General features: G+C 38.4%; 1 protein-coding gene across 2 annotated transcripts in view; it reads right to left on the bottom strand.

The window, feature by feature from the left end:
• SUCLA2 (succinate-CoA ligase ADP-forming subunit beta) overlaps positions 1 to 16,229 on the bottom strand; it is a 40,112-nt gene extending 23,883 nt beyond the window's left edge. The window contains exons 1-4 of one of the 2 annotated variants that reach the window (XM_046664796.1): positions 16,092 to 16,229; positions 9,760 to 9,940; positions 3,048 to 3,147; positions 2,693 to 2,855 (exon numbers count right to left, since the gene is read on the bottom strand). In XM_046664796.1, coding sequence (XP_046520752.1) covers positions 2,693 to 2,855; positions 3,048 to 3,147; positions 9,760 to 9,940; positions 16,092 to 16,181 — 534 coding nt within the window. In that variant the 5' untranslated portion in view covers positions 16,182 to 16,229. Of the gene's footprint in view, positions 1 to 2,692; positions 2,856 to 3,047; positions 3,148 to 9,759; positions 9,941 to 16,043 lie in introns of both variants that reach the window. The other variant, XM_046664795.1, reaches the window with a different exon arrangement.
• Positions 16,230 to 17,615: the final 1,386 nt, after the last annotated feature.

The following is a 17,615-nucleotide window of genomic DNA, read 5'->3' on the forward strand; positions in this document are numbered from 1 at the left end:
AAAGGCAGCAGTACTGGGGGAAAAAGATAATATTAAGTTATCACTAAAGTATAACGATTAAGTCTTCAAGAGTTGGCTGCAAGTTAGAGAAAAGGCTAAAAATACATATGAAATAATAATATGCAAAAGAAAGTGAATACCTCTCTTTGTACTAATTCCCTGACCAATAAGAAAGGAACCTCAAAATCGGTAGCTGGCAGGTAAGAAGAAAACTTACATGAGTAACTAGAGATCAGTTAAAACAGTGACTTACAGTTTTGCATTTGGTCTTGACTGCTGAATGAATAGCTGTTTCTGTTTAAACAATTTGGTTTTAACTTTTACATTTTAGTAATAAACTTTCAGAACAATTTAAGTTCTAGCAAATAGCGTAATTTCAAATAAATTAATGTTATTTTCACTTTCTAAACCTAAATTCCTCTTGTCTTGTCTGTCTTGCAAAAGGTTTCTGCCTTAAAATAGATTTGAATTTAAACTTATATGACAAAGCAACCACTTAATAAAGACCTCTTTGAAAAAATAAAAGTATGGAAAATAAAATTTGGAATTCTTCTAGCACATTTCATATCTACTATTCCAGGCAAAGCAAAAAACTGACACAGTTAAACGTACAAGTCACTTACAGCAGAATGTAATGTTTTACTAGAAAAATAAATTAAAGTAGCAAATGTGATTTGTTAAATTAGATTTGTCTCAGCCCAAAAGTACCCAAAAGCCGCTGGGCAAATGTTAAGAAATCTGATTTTTAAAAAGTGCCAAAACAGAGAGTAGATACTTAAATTGATTTTCTGGCCCACCAAGCCTACGGCGGATAACCACCCGGGCTTCCTGTGACACCTGCTAAAGAAGACCAGCAGAGCCTATAATCTATCTCCTAAAAACAAGCAACAGAAGCAATTTTTAATGATCAATTAACTCTTATGCATAGGACTGTAATTCAGTCAAAAATGCTCTTTTCTTTTTAATTTAAACAGCTGATTGATTATTATTTAATAGAGACGTGTCCACAGGGATTCCCAAAAAAGTTTACTATACCCTAAAAAGTAACACCAACCAACTCCACATTGGCCTAAGGTGATAACATCAAAGAACACTATAATGTCTTTGGCCAAATGGTTTTATTAGTACGATAGAATTTTTAGTCTGAATTATTACAACTATGTATTACTTTTGCAAATGAAATAAAAACATTTTTTCCTTAATGAAAATCAAATAGTTCTCTGAAAATTCAAGTTCTTATAATGAACTCAAACTTGATCCTTTTCCCTAATGCTTTGACATATCTTTAATAAAATATATTCAATGTGTTATGGTTGTATCTTTAATAACACACATCCAGTTTGCTACATTTACTCCAATCAAGATGAGCTACTCTGAATGAGCAACATTACAGGACTCAAATCGTCCAGGCATATAAACCTTGTTTCTGGCTATAACAAAAAGTAAAAACATGATAACTGACAAAATGATAGATGTTGATATACAACATCAATGAAAAGGAAAAGAAAATGTAGTGAAAATAAGTGAATTTGTAAAATATAATTTTTGCAAATGTGTGTAATATATAGTGTAATATATAAGGTTACTGTCATGGGATTTCTAAAGCAACCTACTGACTTCTACCATACAGACAAACCTATAGAGGTAAAAACATCACTTATGAATAAAACAACGCTTTTTTAATCGTAGATTCTGAGTGGGTTTTTACTACCATCTAGTGTTATACCTTAAGAAATACTTTCTTACAAAAATTAAAAGTTACAAAAGACACTTTATATTATCACTCAAATATTACTAGGAGATTTAACTAACTGTAGGAAAAAAAAATCACAATACAGAAAATAGCTATTTCTTAAAAAGCTGTTTTACATAAGAAAACTCTTTTCTTGACCCTTACAATTTCTGTTACATTACTAATTGTGTAATTAGTAATATTCTACATCAAATCCTTACCAGGGCTTCAAAATATGTACCCAGCTTGCTTCAAGACGATCTAGTTACCACACTGGTTCAGCTCATAAAACTTAACCAATGCACTCAAACAGCCAGGTAATTATACTATAAAATGATTATCAATTCTTTCTCCAAGCACCAGGTCTCTGAAAGGATTTTCTCTTTACTTGATGCCTTTAGTCCACTGCTAGCATTTGAGGTTTCACGGAGGAGAGCAGAGCTGGGATTATGCTCTTTAGAATCATACTGTTTGCTATTGAATGTCACTCTTCAACTTACCAAGTACTAAATTATCTACTGAAATAACTCCAAACTATAAAAAATACCAAGAGGTTGAAAATGAAAAAGATGAAGCCAGGGATACACATTCTTAGTGGGTTCAGAGACTTTCTCTGGTTAGAATATTTTACTCTGCTAGAAATTTTTTTCTCAGTCTATGGAATTTAGAGATGAATCTGAGATGATTGAAGCTGCTCTTAGCAAATTAACTATTTGGAAATCCTGTGGATTTTATTCCAGCAGGATTTTGCCTATAGCTTTTTTTAACCACAATACTATATTTCAATGGCATTAACTACACTGTTTCGTAAATTAAACAAAAATATTGTGCTCATGACATATAAAAATAGATTATGCATCGTACCATTTTAATCTTTCCCACACAAAGAGAAATAATAATCACTTTTGAAACTGAATATAATAAATTCATCCTAAATGTACCATGTCTACAATTACTCACTTGAAATGACCTTTCCATTGTTATTGCAAAGTAGTATTCTCTCCTGGGATATCTTCGCTCACAAACCAATACTTGATTGCATATTCTGCCCTTTTCCCCTGTTTGCTTGGTAAACAACTTTTTCCCAATCATTTGCGAGGAAACAGCTTTTGCTTCTTCTGGACTGAAATGAGAAAAAGAACTCAAAATTATTCTCTCCTCCAATTGAGAAAAACACAAGCACATGATAGTTAAAATCTTATCTCATATAATATTAGCTTCAATACTTTCATCAATTCAATAATAAGGGGCATCTTTTACAATATGGTTTTTACTTTTAATAATGATGATTTTTCCTTAAAAAACAATGACTTACGAGAAAACTATCTTCACTCCTCCTTTGAGGCCACTTTCAAATGTTCCTTTTCCTCTACCACCAGCTAAAACCTGTGCCTTTATCACAACATCTTTTGACCCTAGAAGAATAACACTGCTATTAGATAAGAAGCACGGAGCAGGAGCAAGAAACAAGACACAATATTTTGTTACTAAGCATACATATTAAGCAGTGTTATTAAATGTAAAGTCTCATTTATCCACAATGTTAAAAAAATGAGGCATTCCATGTATATAGATTTTCTAGATTAGAACTCTATAGCATTTACCATCTGACGATCCACAACTTAAAAAGATCAGTCATTCACATTAAACCATTTCTTAAAGTGAAAATACTTGTACCTTTCCTTGACACTTCAAATATCTAGCACTTTGGAAGGTATTAAAAGTACAAAATTGAGACTCAAATGTCTTCCTAAGACTTCCCTTCCTTTCTATTGACATGTAAACTTGTTATTCTGTGAAAATTTGCCATAAATGCTACTTTGAGCAGAAATATACCATGACTTGAGGGGAAAGTGCCAACACTGCTATCAATTTACATTGTCCCAGTGACAGAAAGCCCTGTCAATATACATTCTTGAGCTGTTGTGAGGAGTACTATCAGGAGTTAAGGTATGTTTATCAAAAGATTCCAGAATGTTATGCTTATAAGTCTTACAAAGAATTATTTAATAAAGACTCTGAATTTTTCTTCTTTAACACATAGACTGGTCTCTTCTTCTCCTTTCTAATTTGCTCAAAAAAATCAGCAAACTAGCTGTTTAGCCTAGGTACTACTCATCGTTCACGATCCAGGGCAATACCTCTTAGAGGGCATTCTCTGTCTCCCCAGACAGGCAGAATGTCAGAGCCTCCTCACTCTGCTTCTCAGGGCATTTTGCCCATAGTAGCAGTGCAACAGTAATATTACATAATGGCAAAATAACCTCTGAGGTCAGGGTTAAGGGCCTTGTCTTATTCCTGTATCCCTAGCACAAAGCAGTCCCCGGAATATAACAACCACTCCATAAACATACAGTTGAACAGGCTGAAGATGGGAAGTCTACTATTGGGGAAAAGTCATCCCCTAATGCACATACCAAGCTGAATGAGAGGGGACTCCCACCTAATCAAGGAGATAACAAATGTAGCTTGTAATCAATAAGAAATGACCTAAAATTTACACTTAAACAATTATTACAAAAGAATGTTTAGAAAATTAATGATGCAGGTGGCTGGCCCAGTGGCACAGCGGTTAAGTTCGCACATTCCACTTCGGGGGCCCGGGGTTTGCCAGTTAGGATGCCGGGTGTGGACATGGCACTGCTTCGCATGCCATGCTGTGATAGGCATCCCACACACAAAGTAGAGGAAGATGGGCATGGATGTTAGCTCAGGGCCAGTCTTCCTCAGCAAAAAGAGGAGGATTGGCAGCAGATGTTAGCTCAGGGCTAATCTTCCTCAAAAATAAAAAGAACGAAGAAAATTAATAATGCAAATGAGTCTACACTGGGAATGGAGACTTCCACTTAAGTCAGAAGATGGCCTTATGCCCAGGTCAAATTTTAAAAAGAAGTCTTTCTCATGCCCCACATTCATTCGATCAGGAAATCACATTAGTTCTATCTTCAAAATCAATGCAGAGAAGCTTGACCATTCCTCATCACTTCCAGTTTGGACCCTGGCCCCAGCCACCATTATATCTCACCTAGATTACCCTTGCCTCTGACAGAATATTCTCAAACCAGTAGCCAAAGTGAGCACATCACTTCTCTACTGAAAACTGCACTGAATGCCCTTTTCACTCAGAGTAAAGGCCACAGTCCCACAGTGGGCGACAAGGCCTATAAAATCCTCCCAGCACCCTGACCCTTTGCATCTCCTAAGCCCCTCTCACTGCTCACTCCTCTCCAGCTACGCTAGTCTCCACTGTTCCTGGGCATGCCCCTGCCTTCAGGACTTGGCTCTAATCCTCCCTCTGCCTGGAATAGTCTTTATCCAGATATCCATTTGGAAACGGTCTTCATTCTGTTCAAGATTTCTTTGAATCTCGCTTTGTCCACGAGGCTTACTCCAATCACCCTACTTAATACTACAGCCTGCCCACCTGTGACCAATCCCCCTTACCCTGCTCTACTTTTTTTTCCATAGAAGTCAACACCTTCAATCATAATATGTAATTTCTCATGTTTATCGTTTGTTTGCCTCCCTCACTAGAATATAGTTCCAGGAGGGCAGAATCTTTGTTGTGTTCACTGATGTTTACAAGCTCCGGGGAGGGTTCCTAGCATATATTTCCTGCATGCTGAATAAAAAAACATTTAAGAATGCAGAGAATTCTTATAAATCTAGATTTTGTGCTGCTCTTGAAAAAACTCAGAACTGGAAATACTGGGCTCTGCAACTAGAGCTGATTAGAAGTGCCTTGTCTCCACAAGACACTCTTTTCAATTTGCCACAGTCCTCACCATTCCCAAGTGTAACAATTAATATTAGATGAAAATTACAGAAAACTTAGAAATTAGAAATTTCCTTAAAAGCAACAATAACTTTCTTATGGAGAATACAACAGGTAGCCTAAGGGACTATGGCAAATTAGAGAATTTGTACCAAGACTAAATGGAACAGCCACTAGCCATTTTATCTGTTTCTGGTTACCCACCAAGTCATGACTTTCTAGCACTTGAGAAATATTCATTTATATCTAAAGACGATAACTGTAATCCAAACAGTGTACATGTAACATTAAAATGGTCAATAGTTAAACTGGTGCTTTGCAGGACTAAATTCAAACATTCCTACTGATTAAACTGGGAACTTAACATACTAACCTATTAAGTAAGAGTAATGAAGCTCTACTTCTTCAAAAACATTTTACAAGACAGAGGCTATTCCCCCAGAGTATCAATTTCCTTTCTTTAGGAATATAAACTCCTTAAGGGCAGAGACGATTCTTCAAAAGTTCCTTCTAAAAAAAAAAGCCCTTCACAACAAAAGAAAAGCTAAAAAAAAAAATTTAATACATACAGCTTCATCAACTATCAAGACGAGAAGAAAGATTAGAAGTCTGAGGACAACTGATTGAAACAAAGACTTTATTCAATTCCATTAATTCATTCAACTGTTACATCTATACACCAGACACCGTGCTGGAGCTGTAGATACAACAATGAGCAAAGAACACCTAACTTGCCCTCACAGAGCTTACAGTCTTAGTAGATTTGGCCCTTTAGTCTAGTCAGACAAGATCTTTTATGGATCCCAAGATTGCCTTTAAAATGTTTTCACCATCCCTCCTAGCTTTAGTCATCCACAAATGTTTTAAGCATTCTTTGTACACAGTCATGTAATAAAACGTTGGAAAGAAGAAAAAAGAAAGTAAAGTCCTACTGTATGCCATTAGAAATCTCCCTCTTGACTGACATTCATTAATTGGCACCTTTTGCATATCTATTTAACCAGACAGAAATTCCACCTTAACTATACCAGAATCCAAACTACATTTCTACAATCAATAGGGAAATTATAAGAACTCTGCCAAATGCCTTACAGAAAGCATATTTCCTTGGACTACTAACTTTAAGAAAGAGATGGCAATCTGCTCTGAGAGCTGACCCCGAATTACAACTATTTCATTCCTCTGTGCTTAACAACCATCCCTTTGATAATCCATTCCAGAAATTTCCCTGTGATATTCAAGCTCACCAACCTTCATTTTGCAGTCTTTAAAAATTTTAGAATTACGTTTCTTTCCAATCTTTCTTCCACCCCTAACTCAATTATTTACAACTAACACTTGCCTCCAAGACAGCACTTCCCAACTTTTTTCATATCAAGACAGATGACAGAATTTGTAGGGAATCCTGGGAGAGGCCAGGGCTATTTCAGGAGGCTCATCAGCGGTAGGACTCAGTGGGTGCAGTCCCCATGCTAATCCAGTTTCTACTACCACCCACAGGACTAAGGGGAAGCAATAGTTTGGCACACTTGTAATGCATTTATGCCCTTGTATATCCGTTGGTAAGGTAAGAGTTTTTTATAAATGGGAATTAGCATCTTGTGAATTTTGCAGTAACTCAAGCAGCAAAAATCACCCTGAGGTAGCCAAAATCAGCATTGGGAATTGCTAGCTAAATGGATAGAACCAGGCGCATTTCTAAAGCACCTCATACCACACCTTGTGCAATTAGGTCCCATAATCAATATCTTCTGATATTAATGACTTGCCACAAAAGATAAAATTGTCCTCAATGTCTTCATAGTTGTTACTAAACATATCTTTTAAAAAGTAGATTTCCGCTGCTCTAGATTTAAAGGTCCTCATTAGTCTCTAATCCTGCTCCCATACTATAATCATCATTTGCAGTGTTCTTTCACAAGAACACACTTTCTAGATGAACAAGACGCCTTCTGTTCCAATGGGCTTAAAGTCAGAGCTGCCTACCTGCTCCTTACTACTTATAAGTCCTGGTCCCAGAGGACTTGCTAGAAATAACCACAGTTATAATATATGTTGTACATAACTACTTTTTCTTCCAAAGCTAAGGATCATTAAAGATTTTTACACAGTGAAGAAATCAGGAAATTGGCATCCAAACAAATCCTACTCATTTTATGAAAGTTTCTACACAAATTATTTTTTCTCACAAAACAATGAAATTTGACTAAAGGAGAAAATATGTGAAAAATTAACTAAAAACCAATTATAATAATTTGGGGATAGAAAAATAGCATTTACTGACTTCATTATATATAAATGAGGCCCTATTAACATCTGTATGGAACACATTTTATATCTTCAGCATTATTATAACAGAAAGACTTGGTAAACAAAAAAAAAGCATCACTCAAGAGATAAGACTAACAAAAATAAAAGAACAAAGTCAAAGGGTCAGAAATTCATCCTTAAGGAAAGAAGGGTAGAACAAGAAAAACTTATACTTTCTCAATTACATTTCCAAGTTTTCCTTCCTCCTTATAGCTGGGTCTTCTTTAGAAATTAATCTTTAGTTCATATAGGTAAGACTAAATTTCAAGGAGGTAGTTATTAAAAAGTACCTTTACAAGAAATACTACGTAAATACAAAATACAATCATGAGTTTTCTTTAAAACTTGACCCTTAAGAGCCTCTAATATATGGTGTTTCAAAGGTAAAAATTATGCACCTCTTTTACTATGTCCAAGTCCAAACTACAGGTCACTATTAATTAACAAAAATTTCACTGAAATTAGTATGAACTTACACAAGGCTTTTTCTGAATAAAAAGAAGTTTGCTTATAATCTGAATAAAAAGAATTTCTTGGATTAACAAAAAGAAAAACCATAAATGAAAAATCATGCTTCCAAGTCAAGGAAGTCACGGTCATCTCATTCAAAAACATAGCTGATAATATATGACAATTTTCTCAACTTACACATGCCCTCACTTATGGAAGAAAAACCCACTGTAGAAACAAGTATAAACCAAGATGAAACTTTAAAAATTTTAAACATCTTTTTAAATATTCCATATCTTTCTTGAAAAATTAATAAAAGCTGTCTTCAAGACAGCACATCTAAAGCTCTATTAAACAAATGTATATACAAGAGAGATTGTGCTAACCTACATAAAATTGGTGGGATTTAAATACTCCTAAAAAGAAAATGCAGTGTATTCCTAGTACATTACTTATTTTCTATGTTTTCGTATTAAATCTTTAAGAATGTAACTTGAAACACACTTTCTAGAGTCAAAATTTATTTTTTTTCCTTAAAGATTGGCACCCGAGCTAACAACTGTTGCCAATCTTCTTCCCCTCCCCCACCTTCTTCTTCTCCCCACAGCCCCCAGTACATAGTTGCGCATACTCTAGTTGTGAGTGCCTCTGATTGTGCTATGTGGGACCCTGCCTCAGCATGGCCCAATGAGTGGTGCCATGTCCCCGCCCAGGAGCCAAACCCGTGAAACCCTGGGCCACTGAAGCATAGTGTGCAAACTTAACCACTCAGCCACAGGGCTGGCCCCAAATTTATTTTTTAATTAAGAGACTAATATAAATTCAAATTAACAAAAGCTATTAAGGTTTCTGTTATCAATAAAAGAACCTCCTTGCAAAGAAGGGCAACTACGTAATTCACTTAACAAATATTAATATTTATTGATACCTAAGTGTCTAGGTACTCTTCCAGAATGCAGGCACTCTTCTAAGAGTTTGGGATAGATCAGTGAACAAAAGAAGACAAAGACACCCTGCTCTCATGGAGCTTACATTCTAGCACTCAACTTCTTTTTTTTCCCCTTTGGTTCCATATTTTTTCATGTCAAAAAAAAAGGGAGAGGGATATTGGACCCCTCTTTACAACCACATAAACAGTGAAGATTTTCCTTCACCAATTCCTTGAAGAATCATCACACCACCAGCCTTTTAAATTACAGAGTAGTAAACAAAATTTCCTTCCTTATCATTATTGTCTAACTAAAAATAGGACTCCAGCTTCCTCATGCCAATAAGTGATTCTTAAATTACTAGCACTGTGGGAGCTCATAATAATCTCATAATAATTTTAGAATGTCAACAATCTTAAAGTTCAACCTTCCTCTTTAAGTAAATAAAATTTATTTTTTAAAAAATAAAGTAAAAGCTAAAAGTTGTTATTAAACCAAAAGTAAAGTTCACATCATTTCAGAATTCCCATGTCAAGGTGTCACAAGTTTTTTTAATTTAGTACCTAATTTTTTGGCAATTGCATAAGCTTCATCTGGTGACTTAGCCACGTGTCCTTTGGGAATGGAGACGCCAGCTTCTTGCAACAATTCCATACTCATGTATTCATGTAGTGAAAGACTCCTTTGCTGTTGCTGCTGTACTTGGAGTCCATGGTTGTTAAATAATCCAGAACTTCCCAGAACCTAGAGAAATTGGGGACATGTTTATGACAGTCATTTGGCAGTTATTCTTATTGAAAACACCTTCTCAAAATACTGTTTATCTAGAGTACTTGATTGTTCATGACTATAATAAAACTGCTAAATTAAATCTTCAAAATATAATATTCAGAGTACCTAAATTACAACATAAAGCTAAAAGCTAACCTTCCAGCTAAATATCAAATGTTATCCTTGTAGTTTTAACTATTTCCTCATCATCTCTAGTCTTCGTATTTCATTTGAGCTTTACTACCATGCCTCTAATGACCTACAGAGCATTTGTACCTCCATGCTAAATTCAACAAATCTGAAATCAGTCTCATCTTTTCCAACAAACCAAAAATCCTTCCCAACTTTCTTCTCTTCACCATTCTTCCAACACCTAACAAACTGCCTGGCACTAGATATGGGATAATTGAATGAGATGGTATCATTACTCTTTCATACACTCAAGACTCGAAATCCTGCTTCATCTGTAGTGCATGCTGTGTTGTGCTGTGCTGTCCAGATCCTCCCTTTAAGACCAGGGCATAAATAGACCCAGCTGTCAGGAGTATTGGCTGAAGACAGCTCTCAGCTGAGTTCTCTCATTGGCGCCTCCTTGCCCAAAGCCACACCTCCTTCCCATTGTCAGCCTGCATCCAATCACTGGTCAATGAGGGTCAAGGGAGGAATATAAAGACCTGGCACTCTACCCCAATTTGGGACAATTCAGAAGGACCATCCTAGTTGGAGGTCTCCCAAAGGAATGACAGAGGTCCTACCACAACTGCATCACAGTTCTACTTCCCCCTCTACTCAATGATCTTTCCTTCACTCTCCCACAGGTATTGATCCAAAGATCACATTCCAGTAAACTTCCTCCATGAAACTTTCCATCTAATAGTCTGCAAACAACATCTCAGAGAAATGAACTGCAACGTCATCTTTAAGGCATTCCTTCTAAATGATTCCCTTAACTGATACCTCCTTTACAAACCCAGTTCAGGGGTTTGTCCTTCACAATTGAACTGCTAAGGCTTCCAGAAAGCATTGCCAACTACAAACTCTTCCCTTTTTCAATCTATGTAGAACATTCATTCACTCAATCAAATATTTATTGAGCACCTAGGCAGTGGAAATACAGCAGTGAACCCAACAAAATCCTTATACCTAAAGCTTACATTCTAATGCATGTTTGTTGGGGGGCAGGGTGTGCAGGGCGGGCCAGGACGACAGAGACAATAAGCAAACATCATACACCAGATTATGGTAAGAAGAGTAAAGAGAGAGAAAACAAAGGATAAGAGGAAGTACTATTTTAGTGTTTTTTCCACTAAAATGTCCCTCAGTGGAGCAGAGTAAGAAATATTCTTTCAAAAAGAAATAAGTAGGAAAAAGAAATAAGACGTCCCTCCACCAGCTTCTAAGTCATAGCCGAAAGAGAAAGGTGTATGAGAGCTGGCGTTTCAGTTTCCTGTGGCAGGGCCACAACAATGAGAAGTGTTGAAGGAAAGATGAAGATCAGTAAGATCTCTGGCATCTATTAGTCCCAAAGCCCCACTAAGTTAGAACCTAGTCTTAACCCCTAACAACATGTAGAAACAACTCCCTCCCTTTTTCCAAACTCCTCAATCTGATCAACTTTATATGGCAAATTGTAAACAAATTAAGCGTATGAAAGCCTTGAAAGATTGCACCGGAATCACACATTTAGGTGTTCTCCATTCATTTCCATTGTCTCCACAGAGACTGCAGAATATTGAAACATGTTTCATTTGAAACACACAATATCACAAGAACTGAATTTAAAGGAGTCTCATATAAACAGTCTGTTTCTTAAAGGGGGTTCACGAACCATTTGTATCAAAATTACCCAGGGTGCTTCTAAAATGCAGAGTCGAGGGCCCCACTCTCATCTACAAAATTAGAATCTCTGGACTGGGCCCCAGGAAATCTGCATTTGTGACAAGTCATTCAGTTGATTCCTAAGTACACTACAGTTTGAAAACCACTAGTCTAACAGTCAATCACATATAATAGCAACATATTTCTTATTCAACTGGTAAGCTAAAATCCTGGATAACATTTCACCTGGGTAGCTCAATTCCCTAATTTAGCGGCACCTTACTATTAAGAGCCAGCAACCTCCCAAACTTCAGGATACATCTACCTTCTGAAATCCCAGCAGAAATGGGTGCTTAGTCTAAAAAAGGCATATATAAGAATGTTCATAGCAGGCTTACTTATAATAGACAACAAATGGAAATGTCCCAAGTGCCCATCAACCGGAGAAGAGATAAACTTTAGTATATTAATATAACAGGATATTACAGAGCAATAACAAAAAAGAACTATTGCTCATACAACAATGGATTAATCTCACAAACATAATTTTAAGGGAAAGAAGCCGGTACAAGAATACATACTTATATGATTTCTTTTTATGTAGTTCAAAACCAGTCAAGATTAACATATGGTGATAGAAGTCAGAATTAGTAGTTACCTTGTGTTGGGGAATACTGACATGGAGAGAGCACACAGGTGCCTCTTGAGGGCTGAAAACATTGCATACCTTCATCTGAGTCATGGCTATACAGATGTATACATACATAAAAATCTAGCTACCCATTTAAGTTGTACACAAATTGTACACAGACTATGTATTTCACATAAATTGTACCTCAAAATAATAATAAAAATAAGGGGAGGGGAGTACCAGCATAAGCTTGGCAAAAATAGTCATACACTCAAACATTTTTTGAAGGCCTATATGCCAGACATTGTGCTAGGGACATTAAAAGAATAAGGCCGACTGGTCCCAGCCAGAGTTCGCAGACACGTATAAACAGCTGCACCACATAAAAGAGCAATCACAGTCACTAGGTGGCACCTGATTAGCTGGATAGACCAGAGAAAACACCACAGAGGCCTGATCTTAGTTAAAAAAAAAAATCTAACAGCTATAAAGCACACTCTGGGGACAACTGGGGAAATACGAATGTAAACTATATATTAGATATTAGTGTTATAGCAATGTTACATCTCCTAAATATAATACCTATATTCTGGTTATTTAATGGAATGTCCTTAGTCTCAAGAGACATATGCTGAAACACCTAGGGATGAAGTGCCACGATACCTACAACTTACTCTCAAATGGTTCAGCAAAAATAAACGAACGTAATTTTATAAACACCTATGTATATAAATATATATGCATAAAATTTTTTAAAGATAAAGCAAATACAGAAAAGGTGAGATTTAGGTAAAGGCAATACAGGTGTTCACCGTACTTGTTGGAGTATTTCTATCAGTTTGAAATTTTTCCAAAAAAAGTTGAGGATAAACCCATGGTGCAAAATTCTAATTTTTATGATTTCTCTCAAATACCTGTATTTACAAAGAATTAGCAGTACTCACAAGGTATTGCTGATAGCTTTTATACCACTTTAAAGAGTTTTTAAAATTTGAAGTATTTTGATGATCCCTTCCCTGAACCACTAGAAGTCGTAATTTGAAATATCATCACTTTGAGTTATGCTGATAATGCAAATTCCTGCATAATCACAAGGATTCCCACATTTAAGTATTTATCCTTCTTGATATTATCACTGAGAAGATTCTTAGTGCCAAAAGATGCGGTATATATAAGGCCATGCGTCACCTAACGACATTTAGGTCAACCATGGACCACATATACAATGACGGTCTCATAAGATCAGTACCATATAGCCTAGGTGTATAGCGGTAACCATCTAGGTTTGTGTAAGTACACACTGTGATGTTCGAACAACCACAAAATCACCTAAGGATGAATTTCTCACAATATATCCCCATCGTTAAGGAATGCATGACTGTATACGATGGAATATTACTCAGCCATATAAAAGAAGGAAATCTTACCATTTGTCACAACACGGATGGACCTAGAGGGTATTAAGCTAAATAAATAACAGATGGTTATTAGACTTACTGTGGTGTTCATTTCGTAATATGTATAAATGTCAAATTACTATGTTGTACACCTGGAACTAACATAAACTTGTATGTCAACTTTACTTTAATTTAAAAAAAAGGCCACCAATTCCCGGCCAAATCCCTATACCACCACCCATCCAATCACATACCTAGTTTAAAAAAATACATATTCAGAAGTGGAAAAACATAGTTACTGGGGAGTGCGATTCACAACAAACAAGAAACTACCTTAAATTATTTACTCTGCTCTTAACCTAAACTATTTTTATTAAATATACACTGGATGAAAGATACAGAGAAACTAGAAGAGGGTCAGAGAACCAAACAAAATGTTTAAGAAAATTTGCCAAACTCAATGTGTGATCTTGAACAAGATTCCCAAGACCCTGCACTTTTGTGTGCCCATCTAAGGGGTTAGACTAAGGTCCTTCCAAACTCTAAAGCTATATTACTTAAGGTAAGAGTGGAAGAGAAGATGTTTAAGACAATATAGTAGGTTATCTTCATACAGAGAGACAAAGACTTTTAAAGGAATTTCCAAAAGTATAAAGATTATGATTAGGATGAAAACAAATCTGTTCACCAACTTCTTATTTCCTAAAAATCAGACAGCACCCTTTAAGACCCATAAGAAGGAAGTTCAAGGTTTGTAAACCAAACCTTTTTAACCTCCCTCTCATACAAAACCAAAGAAAAAAAGAATTAAAAAATATAATAAAATAAAAAGAAAGAAAAAGGCAGGGCCGGCCCCGTGGCCGAGTGGTTAAGTTCACGAGCTCCTTGGAGGCTCAGGGTTTGGCAGGTTTGGATACTGGGCAGGGACATGGCACCATTCATCAACCCACGCTGAGGGACTTCCCACATAACACAACCAGAAGGACCTACAACTAGAACATACAGCTATGTACTGGGGGCAGTTTGGGAAGAAGAAAAAAAAAAGATTGGCAACAGATGTTAGCTCATATTAGACAATCTTTAAAAAAAAAAGAAAAAGGGAAAAACATTAAAAACATACAAACTTTCACAACATGACAATTTGCTCCCGTTAGGAAGCAAACTCACAGAATTCACTACGTCTAGGTTGAAAGCATGAATAGCTTAAAAAAAAAATCTAAATCAATTCATTTCTGGCACGTCTGAGGTTACTTAAGAATATAACCTAAAACTCTGGAATTGACTTATGAAGCCGATCACGCCATGCCACAAGTTTCTCGGTGTCCACGTTGGGAAGAACAGGCCAATTCTTCAGTTCTGGAAAAAGTGTAGAGCAGATTCAAGCACACAGGCTCTGGAGCCAGAGTTCTGAAATTAAACCTCAGCTTTGATGTTACCTGCTTCCTGTCCTAGCCCAAATTACTTGTTCTCCTAGCCACAGCTTCTTCATCAATGATGCGGATATTGACGGCTCCCTTACAGTGTTACTGAAAAGCCTAAGAAGAGACTACATGTAAAGCGCTTAGCACAGGCCCCAGCACACAGTAAACGCTCAAAAAACAAACAAAAACTGTGGCTATACGCTCTCCAGAAACGAGGTGATCCAGGAGATCATTTTCTTACTTCCTCAACTGGTAAGCTAGTAAGTAACATCGTATTACCACAATTTGTTAATTGTGTGAATACACAATTAGAAGAAAAAGAACAGTACCCAGAAACGATGGGGAGGTGGGAAACTTCCCTGCCTCGTCCCAGAAAAGGCCGGTCAGCAAGCCCTGCTGCTCCAGCGCAGTCAGTCCCACCCATGACAGCTCCCAAAGCAGACAAAGTACGTCCGAAGGGCATTTCCCCCTCCTCAAAGAGGGGCCGGGGCCTGGGCGGACGCGGAAACGGCAGCGGACACTGCCCTGGCCCCCTCCCCTCCACCGAGCCCACCCTGGCTCCCCGCCGCCCTCGGAAACCCGGTGACCAGCCGCAGCAGGGGCGCCGGAGCTCCCGCGGACTGAAGGCCGAGCAGAGTGGCCCCAACATGGGCCCGCTCGCAGTCCTGGCGGAGAGCACTCCCGGGCAAGCCGCCCGCGGGCCCGGCGGGACACCCCATGTCACCCAATGTCACCGACTCGAAGTGACCCCGAGCGTGGCCTCAGGGCCCCTCACACCTCGCCCACAGGAGCCAGGTCTCCCACCTCACCCTTTCTCCCGCCGACCCTCGAAGCGATGGCGGGCTGGTCCGCAATACCTGGGCAGCGGCTCGCAGCGCTGTCCGAGGCTGGTGGCTCCTAAGGGTGGCGGCGACCAACAGCCGGCTGTAAAACATGGACGCCGCCATTTCTGAGTCCGACCCCGTCCCCTGGGCGCCGCGCGCAGCCGCAGAAGCGCTAGACGGCCGGCGACGAAACAGCTCCCGGCGCGCTCACCGCTCCTGGCCCCACCCACTGGGGCGGGGCCTTAGGTTAACTCCGCTGTTGGGAGTCGCCCTGCGCTGGACAGACAGAAATTGACTGACTCAAGAGAAGGTGGACGTGTTGGGTGTAGAGCAAAGCTACCTTTGCTACTGGACGCCGCAGCCTCAGTATCCGACTTACGGCCTGAAGCAACCTAAACATGACCTGGGGAGATGTAGTGGAAAAAGGACCAGCGCCGCCACCTATGTGATCTTAACTTCTCTGAGCCTCAGTTGCCTCATCTGTAAGATGGGGTTCACTCAAGAAATAAGTACTGGATGTCTGCTTTGTGCTGAACACTGCATTGAGCCTTTGGGATCCGGCGGTGAATAAAACAGAGCGATTCCGGCGCTCAAAGAGAAGATGGCCAGCCACTAGGTACCAATCCATACGACGCACCAGAAGTGCCTGGGAAGCTTTTTTGAAAAATACCTTCACCAGACCCCATCCAAGGAATGGAGTCAGGACATCTGTATTTCGTAGAGTTCTGTAGATGAGTCAGATGCACACATTGTGCAGGAAAACCCTGAGATGACATGTGCCCCATCAAAGAATTGACCACTGGACGAGCGACTGGTTACCTCTTCTGCGCTGGACATCAAGCTTTAAATGTGTCAAAGCGATTTCCGTGGGCAAGATCTTAACCTAGGAGTACGTAGGTATTGCTGACAAGCATTAGCCAGCCTCTGGCACCTACTTCTGATGCACAATGACTCGATACACAGAATAGCATTGTATAAAGAAAAAGCAAATCTAAAACAAGCAGCCTATTAACTTAGAGAATGGAAAGGGGCTTTTTGCAGCTCCCAAAATCTCTTGAGTTCTTAAAGGCAGGACTTTCTTAAGGACTTTTTCTTTCCATTGGCACTCAAGGGGGGCTGACCTCAAGGCTTCTTTCATCACTAAGATATTCTGCGCAGTGAGAAAAGGAGGGGGAAACAGACATCGGTAGTTCAGATGTCTCTTGCTCCACCCTTCTACTGCCCATCAGAGCCAATCATATAAAGTCTGGATATTCTGTCTGATAAGCGGGGCTGGGACTTATCAGTTTCTGTTAGAAACACGTACCCCATCAGATATGAATACTGCGCACTTTATTTTCAAGCCAGCTCTTTTTAATTGATAGTAAACACAGTAGTTGAGGTACCACAGGCAACCAACCATCTGAGTCCAAGGCCAGTTATTTAAAGGGCTTGTGGGTAAACCCAGAATAAGTCAATGTACTAAAATAAGATGTAAGGCTATAACCCTGCTAAGAGCCTGACTGGGTTAACTTTGCTTCACACGCCAAGTCCAGGTCACAGGTGACCCATTAACGG

Source organism: Equus quagga, chromosome 6 (genome assembly GCF_021613505.1).
Source record: "Equus quagga isolate Etosha38 chromosome 6, UCLA_HA_Equagga_1.0, whole genome shotgun sequence".
Classification (NCBI taxonomy): Eukaryota; Metazoa; Chordata; class Mammalia; order Perissodactyla; family Equidae; genus Equus; species Equus quagga.